At 54.6% G+C, this 15,157-nt stretch overlaps 1 protein-coding gene across 18 annotated transcripts in view; it reads right to left on the bottom strand.

Moving 5' to 3' along the window:
• Positions 1 to 264: 264 nt before the first annotated feature.
• The window catches only part of CACNA1D (calcium voltage-gated channel subunit alpha1 D), a 348,426-nt gene continuing 333,533 nt past the window's right edge, over positions 265 to 15,157 (bottom strand). For 16 of the 18 annotated variants that reach the window (XM_027522551.1, XM_027522557.1, XM_027522562.1 and 13 more), the window contains 8 exons: positions 11,877 to 11,993; positions 10,795 to 11,162; positions 9,763 to 9,789; positions 8,314 to 8,463; positions 6,982 to 7,151; positions 3,996 to 4,117; positions 2,901 to 3,221; positions 265 to 2,385 (listed from right to left, as the gene is read on the bottom strand). In XM_027522551.1, coding sequence (XP_027378352.1) covers positions 2,092 to 2,385; positions 2,901 to 3,221; positions 3,996 to 4,117; positions 6,982 to 7,151; positions 8,314 to 8,463; positions 9,763 to 9,789; positions 10,795 to 11,162; positions 11,877 to 11,993 — 1,569 coding nt within the window. In that variant the 3' untranslated portion in view covers positions 265 to 2,091. The remainder of the gene's footprint in view (positions 2,386 to 2,900; positions 3,222 to 3,995; positions 4,118 to 6,981; positions 7,152 to 8,313; positions 8,464 to 9,762; positions 9,790 to 10,794; positions 11,163 to 11,876; positions 11,994 to 15,157) is intronic. The other 2 variants (XM_027522565.1, XM_027522554.1) reach the window with 1 other exon arrangement.

Raw genomic sequence — 15,157 nt, 5'->3', positions numbered from 1 at the left:
GGGAAGCCACACACTAAGACCGACACTTAGTGGAGAGATGGAGTCCAAAATGACGGTGACCGTGGGTTAGCCCTTTAGGAGAATGGTGCTGTCTGCAACTGGAATTAAGTTACCACTGGCACCAAAGGAGCCATGAGAATAAGAGAGAATCTACATCATTACAGCAGTGCCCTCACAGAGTACCTGTTCCTCCGGAGGCTGTCACTGGCAAGCACCAGCTCTGTGCATGGAGAGCTCCCAAATACAATAAAATTCTTACACAGCTTTATTCTGAAGATCATTTTGCATTTTAATAAAAAAGAATTTATGTCAGGAAATAGTCATTTACAAACCTTGAAGTTTTTGCCTGGATCTGGAGTAAGAATGTCTTTAAGAAGAGGTTTGTAAGGTCTTCATAACAAAGTGTTATTTACAAAAAAAAAAAAAACTAACATTAACAGGTCATGTATTCTTTAAAAATTTTGAACCAAAAACTGCTACTAGTCTTTTTGACCGCAGGGAATCCCTGCCACGGTAACTCAACAAAGTTGGTGTAATTCTGTGAACAGAAAAGGAAGCCTTGATGGGTCTGATGATCCCAAAGCGGGTTTTCATTGAGAAGTAGAATTGGAGTGCGAGTGCATTCTAGTGAAAACTTCAGCCCTCATTCAGTTGCATATAAAAGCCCTCCAAGAGGACACACAGCACAGCACTGTTCTGTAAAAAGGCAGCAATGCGATTTGTACAGACCCCGCCATCTAGTCCTGTAAGAGCCTCCTCTGCCTCCTCGGTCCCCCAGCCTCCAGCACTCTTCTGTTTCCTCAGACGCGCAGCCTTACCAGTCCCAGGGGGACAGCAGCAGAGAGACTCATTCACCACTGCCATTATTTCTGCACCAGAAATGCCAGAATGTCCTGTGGGGCAGCTGAGGAAACCAGGACTGTGAGTGAACGCCACAGGGTCCGAGTAACCAGCTCGACCTCCTCTGCAGTGAACTCATCGGAGGGGTTATTAAAGGAGAACAAAAGACAGTTGCAACCCATGGTGGATCAAAAGTTACAATATCAAATCACAGAACCCCTGCCCAAAGAAAAGACTGCAAATAGTCCTCTGGAATCTCTTGTGTAAAGATAGATTTATAGTGACTCAAAATATCTTAGAAAAATCTCTGTAGTGTCAAGTTCTTCTGAACTAAAGATTGTACCCCCAAAAGACTTTTCACTGAATAAATGAGAATTGGCTCTGTTTCTTCTATTATACTTCTGTATAGCCCAAGTAAAAATACTAATAGTTTCTAGATTTCAGTGGGGAACTACAGTTATTAGGACCCATGGATATTGCTGCATTTCAAATACGGTACAATAATTACAAAATATAGACCATCTCTTTACAAATACAAATTATAGTATATTACAAGTCATGTACAGTAAATCTATAATTTTTAAACAAACTAGCGTATCTAAGTTTACCTGGTTGCGAGTGCAGTATTATTCCAGTTTACAGTTGCCCTTAGCCTGACAGTCAGAAATCCGACTGTCGGAGCGACGCTCTCCTGCCTGTAAACTGGCATCACGTCACAGAAAACCCTGCTTACAGGGTCCTGCTTCCCCTCCCAGGATGACGGCTGGTAGGCTGGTCCTGACGTACACACTGTATTTCAGAACAGCGGAACAGGAATCAGGAAGCAGTGTGTTTTTGGGGTGGGGAAGGGTTTAAAAATGGATATGCTGGGCCCAGTGAACGTCTGATATGCTAGACCGATGGCTGAGGTAATGACACAGGTGTGGTGATCGTCATCACCTTTAAACCTTTCCCACCCCATGCCTGCGGGCGGCAGGCGAACGCTCCAGACAAGCCAGCAGGGCTGTCTGACCCTCCTCGCTGGTCCTCTCCAGGAGGGCTGGACCCGCCCTCGCCCACACAGCTGGGGCACGGCTGTCCCCTGCCAGGTTTATGGCTTCCTTGAGGCATGACATCACTTGTTACAAAATTCTAACTGCGAATAGGGACTCCGCGCTAGTGCCTAAATTTTCCTAACTACGAGGCACTTTTCCCCTGGCCCTCGGGCGCCCCACCTTGAGGCCAGAGCCTGTCAGCGGCCCCCTGCAGGGGCTACAGGGTGGTGATGCAAATCATCTCGTCTGCCAGGTCCTCCTCGTCCCTCCCGGGGTCCGGCTCCTCGTCGCTGTAGCCAGGCCCAAAGTCCTGGAGCTCGTAGTCTTGCCGGTGGGAAACGGGGCCCACGTCTCCATTGGCCCGCGGATGCACGTTCCCGTTCAGCAGGTTGCTGGCCGCACTCTCCATCTCGTCGATGGTTAAGTCACAGGCATCGGCGATTTCGTGTTTTGTCGCCGACACGAACTTTGGGTCCCTCGCGTACCGTCCTAAGCCTTCGGATATCAGAACCTGTATAGAGAAGAGGGTCAGTGGCATAGATGCAGAATGACAGAAAGACCACCTCATGCACTGACTGCGTGATATGCTTTTGGGACCCAGCCAGTCCCATCCGCAAGACCGCATCCAGGGTAACTAGGCCTGGAGGTAAACGGGAATCTAAAGGAGCTCAAACACTGCACGTGGCCCAAGAAGAGTGAAACCCACAGCGGACAAATGTCGCAGAATAAACAAGTCGTATTTGTGGGACTAACATACACAATCCTAGGTGCGGCCAGCAGGGGTGCTGTCTCTACGGTTTAGTAGCTAAGTCATGTCCGAGTCTTGCGACCCCATGGACTGCAGCGTGCCAGTCCCTGGTGGCTGGCGTGATGTTTTTATACTTGTGCTTTAAGTTCCATCCTTGCTGCCAAGACGTGGGCGGTTCAGGTTCAGAAGAGGCATCCTGGCTCCGGAGCCCCCCCGCCCTCAGGACCGCCTCCCCGGTGCCACCGTCCCTCCCGTGCAGACTTAGCGGCCACACTCACTGCCTCCACCAGGCTGTCCGCGCTCCTCTGCTTGTCGCTGTTCTTGTTGTGGAAGCTGCTGGGGACGGTCAGGCTGGCTGGTGTGAACGTCCGATAGGAGACGCTGGGCTCGTCCGTGTACCACGAGCTGCGGTGCAGGGACGGGAGGCTGCCGTTGACCTGGTCTGGGGCCTCTGGCCGCTCAACCTGGATCAGCGGGGTATAGCACGGCGTCCAGTCCCGATACGACGGCGTGGCCGGGGGCGTGGCCCACGACCGGGTGGAGTGGCTCGGCGAGTACTTCTGGGCTTTACTGGAATCTAGGCCGGCGACTGCCATGATCTGAGGAGACAGAGGAAGCGGGGTGAGGTCCTCAGGGGTCCCGGCCTCGGGTGCCCTCAGAACAGGCCAGGCTCAAGGCCCTGGTTTATAGGGGCTTCATAAGGATACAGCGCTCTGAGTAATTCAGTGAACTGGCTATAAAAACTTGGCTGCCTAACAGACTGTGTTTGCTTTTGCCCCCAATCTATATCTCCTGATCCCCAGGTGGGAATCAGTTGCTCGTGAAATTGCTTAGAAGCATGAAGACGACACAAGTCGTGGAGTACAAACATGCCACCTGGATGACTCTGGGTTTGAATAGGGAAGTGCCTTTAGGGCAAGCTGACGGCGCCCAGCGCTCAGAGTAATGGGTTGGTTTTCTCAGGCAACTCGTCTGCAGCCGGCACTCTGCTCAGAAGCACCGCCGGGTACAAGCCTGCTTCTTCCACCTACAGCGGTCCACGGCAGGCCTGCCCTGCATCCTCCTCTGCAAGGGGCACAGGGGACAGTGAGGCCAGGTCTGTGGCCAAGTCAGAAGCCGGGACCATCCAAGGGATGCACACACAAGCCTACAGGGACCTCCATGCCTACTTAGTGTGTGGTATGTGATGCCTGGGGCCTTCCCAGGGTTTGTCCTCCATCCACGACAGAGTAGGACACAGCAATTAATGTAAAAATGGTGAAAAGGGACAAGGTTGGCAGAAAGACCTGAAGAGAAACTCTGAAGCGGCAGCTCGTGTTTACGTGCTCAGGACACTGGGGTCGCGCCCCTGGAGCTGCCCGGGGGCCGCTCACCTGCTGCTGCATCAGGTGCAGAGGCAGGGCCGTGCGGGGCGGGAAGGCGGGCGACGGCGGGACCTCCTCCTGGCTGCTCTGCCGGCGCAGGCACTCGAAGTTGAAGGAAGACCTGCGGGGGGCTGAGACGTGAAGCACACGTGTGACTGTGGAACCAGCTGTCAGGCCCTGGACTCTGGGCGTCCAGCAGCAGGGGCCCAGGAGGAAGCCAGCCAGGCACCCAGAGAAGAGCACTCGGCATGGTGGCGGGGGTGGGGGGTTGTCTCAGAACTTCAGGAAGAGAAAGCAGCCCGACTGAGGGGTGTTTCCAAAAAGAGACTTAATGTCTCGGCCCCGAAACATCTGTTCTCTCAGGAGGAGCCAGAGAGCCATGCTCTGACTCGAGGCCCCTGGCCCTGCATGCGGTAGGGACACAGCGTCTCAGGTCAAGTACATGACCGCACTGGAGAACCCACAGATGCCTGCCGACTGCCTGTTCTCTTCCTGAGCATCCCTGGGGCCGGAGTGTCCTGTGGCTGCTCCCAGGCTGTGGTCACCCTTCTGTCTGCTACCTGCCCGAACAGCTCAACCAGATTAACAGGCAGATCCCCTTGTGGGGCAAAGACCCAGCTTCCTGTGCCAGGAAGACAGAAGACACAGGAAAGGACACCTTGAACTGTAAAGAATGTGGCTAGTTGTCCTTAACAGACCACAAACAGGCTTCCCAGGTGGCGCAGTGGTAAAGAATCTGCCTGCCGATGCAGGAGACAGGAGACACGGGTTCGATCCCTGGGTCAGGAAGATCCCCTGGAGAAGGAAACATGAACCCACTCCAGTATTCTTGCCTGGGAAATCCCATGGACAGAGGAGCCTGGTGGGCTATAGTCCATTGGGTCGCACAGAGTCAGACATGCCTGAGCACCTATGCATGTCCTGTTAACAGCCACTCCAAACAGAGGCTTCTAGACAGGCTGAGCAATGACAAGGTGATCCAGGCTCGAGGCCCCCCAGGGTGCCAGGCCCAGGCGATCAGTCTAAATTCTGGGCCCTGTGCACAGGCCAGAGGGCTCCCCGGGACACCTCTCCTTACCGGTGGCCTGCAAGGCAGCATTGAGTCACCTTGACATTCCTTTCTTGAACTCTGCTTTCTCAGCTCACAGGGCATTTATCCTACCCTAGCACAACTCCACACACCCCTGACTCTTACACTGGCAAACTGCAGGGACCAGCCTGGGGAGCCCCTGCGGGCATCCTGAGAGGCACGTGAAGCAGCAGAGCCCTCTTGGTGGAGGTTCAGCTCCAAAAGCTCATGAAAACCAGAGATAGCCCATGCCAGCCACTGCTCAACTGGGCGGGAGGCCCTACAGACAACCAACCTGTCTTGCAGGCCCACTGTACACCAGGCAGCCTGCTGGGCCTCCTGGTCTACCTGCTTCTGGGGAACATGGACACCTGCCATCTGCTCCAGATGGCCTTCCTCCCACATGCTGCCCAGGGCCAAACTCAAGTGTTCTAAGAGAAGGACAGGCTTCCCAGGTTAGCACCACCTCTAGCTTCCTCCTGGGTCAGGAGGAAGAAAGGAAAACTACCACCGCCACCATTCAGAAAGCACCTTTCAGTTTTGAAAAGGGATCCACCTACGCCTGTCATCTTATTTGCTCTGCACAACCAGCTCTAATGCAGACAGTGACCTCTCTGGAGCTGAGCACATAGGAGTTCCATTGGTCACCCTGCCAGAGATCTGAATACACGGGCAGGAGAACAAATACAATGCATTTCACCTATTCACAATTATAAATAAAGAGGGCAGCCAGCTGCCCACTCAGGGTCCTTGACTCACAGAGGCAGCACCTGTGAACAGTGGAGACAATCATGACCACCCAAGGGAGAAAAGGCGGTGACAGGAGGGCAGCGGCACTCACGGGGCCCGGGGCTCAGCCCACCTGCACAGGCGCCATCCAGGACTGACAGCCCAGCACTGCTCTGTTCAGCAGCTTGTGTTTGGGGCTGTGAAATTCAATATTAACCATGGATATGGGTCTGACTGCACTTGCCCGCAGGACGCTGACAGCTGGGGAGAGACGGGCCTGGGCACCACCCAGCTGAACTTGTTACTATGCATGTAGATGGCAGACTCAGAGCCAATGTGTCTCATTTATTCTGGTGACTGATCAGAGTCCTACCCCAAAACACACCTCATTCCTCAGCAAAGCCAGAAGTGGATATCCCTTAACCATCAGCAAAATGTCCACGTGTCCAAAATCAAGCTGCCAGCCAGGAGATGGCAGGAGCCGCTGCTTCATCTCTTTCCCCAGCCCATGGTCCTCGGGGTAACCCAGCTCTCTTGGCAGTACTGGTGATACCACGTGTACCCGAAAAGCAGCCGGCCCCTGCCCCGTCTCCGCAGGATGTGATTCTCCGGCCCTGGGATGGGAGTGCCTACCCTAGTGGCCACCACCAAGGCCCCAGCAGGGGCACTGGCAGGCCAAGGCAAAGGTGGGGGAGAGGGGGGCAGTGAGGTGAGACAGGAGGAGGCATGGGCACCACAAACCCTCAGGCCCTCCTCAGAGCCCTGGGCCTTGGTAAGAGGCTTGGGCTCAAGTCCACTCAGCAGGTGGGCCCATCCTCCACCCTCAGAGAGCCCGTGACCCCATCTGGGGAGTGAGCCTGTCGAAACCATGTGCAGGACTTGCCCACCCATCAGGGCAGACCCCAAGCTCAAAGGCAATGATGATGTGCCTAGAAAGCCCCTCCTCAAGTGCTACAAACTGTGCGACCATGGAGCCTACACTGCCTCCCCTGTTCTCAGCGTCGGAGCGCTTCTAGCCCTACCACGTGGCATGTGGATGAGGAAGAAAAGAAAACCAACAGCCTCTCCACCCAGGGGCCTGGTGTTGAGGACTGAAGGCCCCTGACCATGTCTGGCCCACCCCCCCCAGGCTGGGGCAGGTGGACAGACACACTACCCTCTGCGAGCCTGGATCCCAAACAAAAAATCTGGCCTCACATGTAGGGGTGGGAGGTAGTAGGCGTCGCCTTGGAGACCTCCGGGAATCATAGCCAACGGGCGAGTCGTCGTCCTCTGAGAAGCTTTGGGGGTGATGGTAGCCTCGAGGCCGCTCAAAGTCCAAGCTGCTGCCCAGGTACCAGTTATAGTAGCCGCAGCCGTAGCTTTGCCTGGTGGCCGAGAAGGCCAGGAGAGAGAGCAGGGGCACGTGAGAGCCCAGTTAACAAGACCACATCCACAGTCTGCTCCCACCTCCTTGGCACAGCAGGACTAGCTAAGAACGCAGCCCTTGGCTCCACAGAAGATTCTAGAAGGAAGACAAGGGCTGCTACAAACACCTCGGAGGGCAGGACTGTGAGGAGCAAGGCGCGTGCTTTCCCTCCCTGGGCGGCCTCAGTCCCGGCTCAGATGTGGACTGTGGGTGCCTTGCAGGCTGCGCTAGCCCCACTTTCTCCCGGAAAACCCTCTCCCGAGGGGCTACCCGTGGCTAGGTGGTGGCGGCAGGATGGCTCCTGGGACAAGAAAATGCATGAAACACAGTCCCCACTCTCAGGGAGCAGAGCCAATACCCCATGCACACAGAATTCTAATGCAGGCTGGAGAAGGTTAGCGCTGGAAGACAGGGCTTGGGGTGGGCCATGAGCTCTAGGGGTGGGGGTCCTTTCAGTTCCAGTCGAGGGAGGGAGGAGCAGGCCCTTGCAGGGGGTGGGGTCAGGCCAGCAGAGGTGGGGAAGAGGATCCAAGGCATGGTGCTCTGAGCCACGGCCCTGAAGAAGGAAACTGAGAATGCGGTTGGCTCAGAATCAGTGGTTCCCGAAGTCAGGCAACCCGAGGCCCACGGGAGGACAGGGTGGAGAGTGGAGGGAGGGGGGTTCTGACTGTGGCCGGCCTGGAGCGTGAGGCTGGCATCTAACACCATCTCAGAGGTCAGAAGGGGCCTCACTGCACAAACACGTCCACTTGGATGGGCCCCATTTCCGGTGAGATGCAGTCCACGGGGAAGAGGTGCAGGCCTTTGTGCCCTGTACCACCTGCTGTCCATACATGTCCTACAGCAAATGTCCACTTTACCCCACCCATGCCTTCTCCAGGACAGAAGCCCAGGAGGCTCATCTGCTGAGTGATGCCCCTCTGACCTCTCGTCCCCTCACCTCCAGGAGAGACCTCCTTGATGGGAGCGAGAAGCAGGAGCTGTTCGTGAAACCCAGCCCAAGCTCTGGGCCGATGAGTCCCAGCCTTCAGGCCTGAAGGAATGGCCCCCACTCCACCACTCGCCGGCCTGGGGACCATGCCCCTGCTGCCAGGACAGTCCCCGGGCGATGGAGCCCTCACCTGCTCCCGGTGGGCGAGCTGTCATCCTCATAGTACTCCTCGCTGCTGAAATACTCCTGCTCCCCTGGGCAGTGGGGGTCCCTGAAGTAGCCGTGTATCTCCGGGTCCTCCCGGCAAATTGTCGGGAACTGCTCGTCTCCTGAGTCAGACCTGCAGTGGGGAGAGAGGGGCTGAGCGGCCGGGCGGGTGGTGGCAGCTCCTCTGGCCGTGCCTCGAGGTGGCCAGAGCATCTCTGCCCGCGGAGTGCTCCTGCCTCGGCGGGGATGGACTCTGCTGCTGCCTCTGGCAGTGGTGGTGGGCGTGTGTGTGTGTGCGTGCGTGCGGCTAGGTGTGCACACGCCTGTGTGGAGGGGTGTGTGTGTGTGTGTGTTGTAGGTGGGGGTGTGGGGGGAATGTGTGTAGAGTGTGTGTGTATGCGGTGTGGGGGGTGTATGTGTGGGGGGAACTGTGTGGCTGTGTGTGGTGTGTGTGTGTGTGTGTGTGTATACACGTATATACCAGGGAGGGGTTTCTCTCTCGGCGCCTTGATGATTCTAGCACCAAACCACTACCCTCAGAGGCCTGCCTGGGAACCGAGAGAGTAGATGTAGTTTGGGCAAGGAACAAGAGAACAGACCTGGAGACCTGGAGCAATGGGCTCCCAGGCCGCCTGCTTGGGTCCCTGGGAGGCACAGGCACCAGGCCCAGGGTGATTTCAGAGCTTGGAGCCCCTGACCCAGCAAGGCTGACAGGAGCTTTGTATACTGTGTCCCGGGGAAAGAGACTCTCCTGGACAACACTCGTTGCATTTTCCAAAGACGGCCCTGCCCCAGGACTGTCATGTGATGGGGCATGAAACCCAGAGGTCCTGGCCTCAGCCCTCAGCACAGGCAACCAGTGCTGTGCTGTCACTGCTCTCCAAACAGAAGACTCTGGGTCCCCCAAGCTCTTCACTCTCTCCCACCCTCCTCCAGCCCCACTGACTGCCCCCTTGATGATCACTAAACCCGGAGGTCATCGTCCCCACCCCCAACACAATGACCATCCTACCCACAAGTCCACTGGGCTCAACATGCAGGGAGCAGGGCCCTCTGCACGTAGGGAGATAAGGAAGGCCCTGCTCTTCAGGAGGTGAGGGGTCACGCTTTCACAAAGCCCCCACAAAAGGCTCAACCCCACAGAGCAGAACGACTGCCCAGCTCCACAGGTCTGCTGCTGCCCCAGCACTGCGCTGAGGCCTGTGGGGCTACAGCTGTGGGCACGTGGCATGGGAATGTGGGCCCCTGGATGGTAACGCAGTCTCTGCAGATACGGATCTGAAAGCTCTGCATCCACAGCCCCGGGCCATACCAGCCTACACTACGCGAGCTGGCTCCCAGGGCACAGTCACCTCCCAGCACTGGAGAGGCCCTCTGGTCCCACCGGGAACACATAGTATTTAACACATCAACATAGGCAACAAGCACATACCTAATGTAAGTTTCATAATAGCGGGTTCTATCCAGGAAAGGCATAACGTGGGAGGGAGGGAGAAAATAAAAGTTAAAATATTTCCAGCAAACTTTACACAAAGGATATATCAAGTTACTCCCCAGAGCCGGACTCAGCAAACTGTGGTTCCCAGGCCGAATATAGGCCGTCATCTGTTTCTGTATGACCCACAAGCTAGACTTTTTAAAGGACTGGCGTGCTGCAGTCCATGGGGGTGCAAAGAGTCAGACACGACCGAGCGACTGAACTGAACTGAAAGGACCGAAACAAAATCAAAGGAAGAAAAGTCATTTGTTGCATGTGTCTGTATGAAGCTGGCATTCTACTGTCCACAAAGAAAGCTTTGAAACATGTAAAATATCATGTATGAAACGAGATGCCAGTCCAGGTTCAATGCACGATACTGGATGCTTGGGGCTGGTGCACTGGGACGACCCAGAGGGATGGTATGGGGAGGGAGGAGGGAGGAGGGTTCAGGATGGGGAACACATGTATACCTGTGGTGGATTCATTTTGATATTTGGCAAAATTTAAATTAAAAAATAAAATTAAAAAAATAAATAAATAAATAAAATAAAAATAAAAAAAAAAAAGCTTTATCAGGACGCAGCGGCACACGTGTCTCTGTACTATCCATGGCAGCTTTCCTGCTACAACAGCACAGGTCAGTAGTCACAGGAGAGACTGCGTGTGCTCCAACTCTAAAACGTTTACGCTCTGGCCCATTACAGAGCAAGTTTGCCAATCCCTGTCCCTGAGTCTGTGGGACAGTTGGGGAAGGTCGAGTTTGCAGATGCTGTGTTAAGGGGCAGGCTGCAAGCTGGCCTGTGGCCCTTTATCCTTTGGGACCATCACGTGGCCAGTGCCTGAAGAAGCTAGGACCTGAGGGCACTCACAGGTGCTCATGGAAGCGCCCACAGGGAATCTCCCGCCTCTGCTGGAGATGGAGTGAGCAAGAGCCGCCTGGGGCCGACACTACGTTACCAAGCGCAAACCCGTTTGAAATGTTACCTTTTAATACTGCACCTTCTGTGAGGCTCACGGCCATGCTTGTGGAAGGAATGATGCCCGTTTTCAGACACAAGCTCAAGGTTCCCAATGCTGGGCCGCTTTCCAGGGGCAGCTTTGCACATATTGGCATTATTGAGATTGGCATTTGTTGAGCTGGGAACTTGCTTTCCTATGGAATTATGGTTATGATGGTTATGACACACCGAATTTCCTGCTGGAGGAAACAGCGGTTTCTCAGTATCACTTGCAGGTGGAATTGAAGGCCTTTGGACATGCAGGGGACGGTGGGTGGTATTGGTCTGCTGAAGGGAATCTCTCCTATCACTATTAACATGATTGACATGGTTTCCAAGCAGGGCACCATTTCTCTGCAAAATAATGGGAGACAACACCAGGTAATTTAACAAATATTTGATGCAGGCTAGCTATGTTAGGTCATATTTTTTTTTTCTACACGAAAAACAAATTCTAGGTAAGCTCCGTAGGATCCCTGGGAAACAATCTGAGTGTCTCAGTGATCGGGGTGCCTGTGTGTAGCTGCTGGTCCCCCTGAAATGAGGAAGGTTACCGATTCCTGAGCTGGGGAGCAAGCACGTGGCTCTCACTCGAGGGGCTCTTCCAGTTGCTCCGAGGTAAGCGCACTTTCGCCCAGCAGGGCTGTCGGTGGCCCCAGCAGCTGAGGCCAGGCCGCAGGCATGTCTCTGGGCCAGGGGCTAGGAAGCAGAGGGCCAGCTGGCAGACCAAAGAGCCAGCCCGGTGGGGAGAGAGCAGGTAGGGAGGGCTGGCAGCTGCTAGAAGGACCCAGGATGCTCGTCCACAGCCAGTGGCTGTGGCCAAGCTCCTCCAAAGTGGCCAGTGTGCGGCAGAGGAGCAAGCTCAGAGCAGGAGGCCTGGCCCTGGAAAGGGTGCTGGGGGATGGGGAGCGTCTGCTGCGGGGGGTGAAGGCAGGGCCCATAAGCCCCTTAGGCCTGGGGGCTGCTGTGCGTCCTCCAGGCTCTCTTGCAGATCGTTAACTGCCCCAACTGGACTCCTGCCCTGCTATTTCCAAGTGGCCAGTGTGTAGCTAGGCGTGGAATAATTACTTTGAACACATCTTCTTCGTCTTCTCGTTTTGTTTCCTCTGGATCATCATCTTGCAAATCGCATGATATAGCACGCCGGATTTCTGGCCCAATGTCATGCAGTGTCCTTAATCCCGCCTAGATCAATGAGAACGGCAAAACCAGTTAGATGACACAGGTGGCCGGGGCGGGGGAGAGGGCGGGGGGCAGCCTGGGTCCTGGCTGTGCTCCTGCCTGAGTCAGCTGTGGGAAAGGAAGGTTTCTCCTGAGGACAGTCCAGGGGACTGACCACTTGTCTGAATGCCCCTGATGGTGTCCCTGTGGGCTCAGGGATATAGGGTGTGGTCGGGAGTTCAAGATGGCCCAGGCTGGGGTGCTTGAGGCCAGTAACCTTCTTTCCAAACACCTCCACTCGCAGGAAACAGGCCCTGGTTACCAGTACTAGGGTCTGCCATGGCCAAGAACCCAGGCCCAGGTCTAAATGACAGTCCATGGAAGCACGGTGGCAGAGCGCCACCTCCCAGACCTCAGGTGGGGCGAGGGGCACAGCCTGGCTGCTCTCCAGTGCAGGTGGGCAAGGGCTCATTGACCGTGTTCCGGATGAGGGAGTTGAGTGCAGGGGCCAGAGGGCAAGCAAACCAAGCAGCCGTCCAGGCCAGTGGTTCTGCTTCAAAGCCATGGGAGTGAGGGAGTGACACAACACACCCGCAGCCACAGCACACTCAGGACCACAGCACAGTGGACAGACACGCACGGACCTGGGCCACGTGCAGGGCCGGCTTCCGTGGCCCTGTGGGCACCATGGCCTGCAGCCTACGCTCAGGCTGAGAATGGCCGATGCTTGGGTCATCCTCTTGAAGACCACAAGACACTGAAAGGGGCTCCAGCCTCTGGAGGTGGTCTAAGACCAACCAGGTGAGCCCTTCAGGCCCCTCACAGACATCCTGCATTTCCCCAGGGCCCTTGCTACCAGCCTGCCTCACCCTGGGCCCCAGGTTCCCTCGGGACAGGGCCTGGGAAAGGCCTCCCATTGTACCTAACTGTGTTAGGGAAACATTTAAGATGCTTACAGACTATCTGTGGGCAAGGGGTAGCTCTTGGCTCCAAGAAAATTATGTTTTCACCAAAGACTTGGAGAAAACCGGCAAGCTTAATAGGGACAGTACAGTTACTCAATCCTTCGCCACAAAAACACTGGCATCTCAGAGAGGCATTTCCTCCCCACCCCAGGTCTAAGGTCACCCGTCCTGTATCCAGGCAGCACCCCTTAAGGTGCTGGCAGTCTGTCTGCACCTCAGTGGCCGCTAAAGGTGTAAAGGACGTCCGGGGTCTGGCTGTGCGGGTCTCCATCTGCAGCTAATACTTCCCAATGTGAGGGCAGTGTGCAGAGAAGGGGGCCCTGCCCTGCCCTTCTTCCGCACGCCCTGGCAGTGGGTGGGTGTAGGACATAGACAAAGCGTCAGGACCACAACTGAGACACGCCTGGTAGTGGAGCGGGTGGGGTGGGGGTCAGAGAGGATGGTGGCCGCAGTCTTGCCAGATGCGGCAGGGCTGAGCCCCTCGTGTGGGAATGCTCAGATGGGCCTCCTGCAGATGCCAGTGGTGGGGGGCGGGGGGATGTTCATTTAGAACAGAAAGGTGCATGAAACCGCCCAAGAGGCTCCCGTGAAAATGGCCTTGTTCATAGCAGCCCTCGGCCTAGGAGAGGATCTTTTCAAAGATGGTGCACCAACCAGGCTGGGTCTGGTTTGAACCATTCTTTCAACATAGGAGCAGCAGACTTTTCCATTTTATGACCTGTGGGGGTGAAACTGTGGCCTGGAGTCAAATCTTTAAGGTTCCCAGCTAGGAATGCTGTGGTCTCACAGAATGACACAGGTGTTGCAGGTCCAAACCCGGAACACTCCGTGGTGTAGTAAGACTGCCCCTCGCTCACCTGTCCCTCTGATCACAGGCACAAGACACACACTCACACGTGGCCACAGGTACACATACAGGCACACACGTGCACACATGCATATACACTCTCCCAGGACCCAAGCTTCCAGCACATCTGAGCCTGGGAAATCATTTCTCTTAGAGGCACACCCATACCACTCTCAGGGGGGCATCAAGAAGGCAACTCTAATGCCAAGTGGGTGAAAGCTCTTTCACAACAGAGCTGCAGGCCTGGGCAGCAAGGGCGAGCCCAGCGGTACTGAAGAGCCTGCAAGTCAGCCAGGCAGTGTTCTCTAGGGCACACTTATCAAGGGATGATACATTAAACCAGGGTTTCACCATCTGATTCTGGATCACTGGGAAGAAAAAGCTGTTACCCGCTCTGAGGCTCCCAAATAAGATGCCAGGTTTGAGACACCCACTGCCATTGCACAAAACACACACAGGTGACAAGGCACCGTGTACACATCAGGTAAATTAGGTACCGTAATCCACATCCCAAGGCACTGTGGGCTGGGGACACTCAGTTTAAATAACAGCAGAGAGTCCTAATCACTGTCATTCAACTGACTGGACTAGGTCTGATTAGAAGAAATAGAAAACTATTTATTTGGATAATTTTTAACATCATCCTCTGTTGATGGTTTGACATTTCACTGAAATACACATATGACATAATTGCATAATAAAAACAAAAACTATCTCCAGCATGTCTTCAATGGTACACAGGATTAGGAGAGAGCAGTAAACAGACACAGGACAGAGATTTGTTTCCAACAGAAATCATGGAGAAAATTGAGAGGTGGCCCAGGAGGCCACTTCCAAAGACAAATAAAGACAATATGTTTATTAAAGAGACGTCAAAGGAGGAGAGAACGCAGCACTCTTCCCAGACAGGAAAGCAGAGGCTCAGAAATCACGGTTATAGTTCGCTTGCTCCACGGAGGAAGAAACACACCTTCTAAGAGTCAGGGATTGACTTCATTCTTTCACAGGGGGTCTAAGGAAGGACAGGTGGGGAGTGGGGTGGGAGGGGAGGGGCCACAGAGCAGGGAGGGTATCTGCCAGGGTTTGGAATGAGGGAAACACATGTTCCCAAACTTGAAGCGAAGCTTAAGCACAGCACCCTGAATTTATTACATATCACAAAACATGATAATGAAAAAATTTCTAGCACACATATCAAGCTAAAAGGTAGCTTCGGCTGCTCCAAAAATCCCATAGGCACAAGTTCCAATTCCGAAAGTGCAGAAATCTATCTTAAACCCTTGATAACGTTTTTTTTTTCCCCCCACAGCCCTTAAAAAAAGAACATTTTTTCCCTTGAAATAAAACACTTTACAATCAGGAAAATTAACTATTCT

This window comes from Bos indicus x Bos taurus, chromosome 22 (assembly GCF_003369695.1).
Source record: "Bos indicus x Bos taurus breed Angus x Brahman F1 hybrid chromosome 22, Bos_hybrid_MaternalHap_v2.0, whole genome shotgun sequence".
Lineage (NCBI taxonomy): Eukaryota > Metazoa > Chordata > Mammalia > Artiodactyla > Bovidae > Bos > Bos indicus x Bos taurus.
This window is presented reverse-complemented; position numbering and strand designations above follow the sequence as displayed.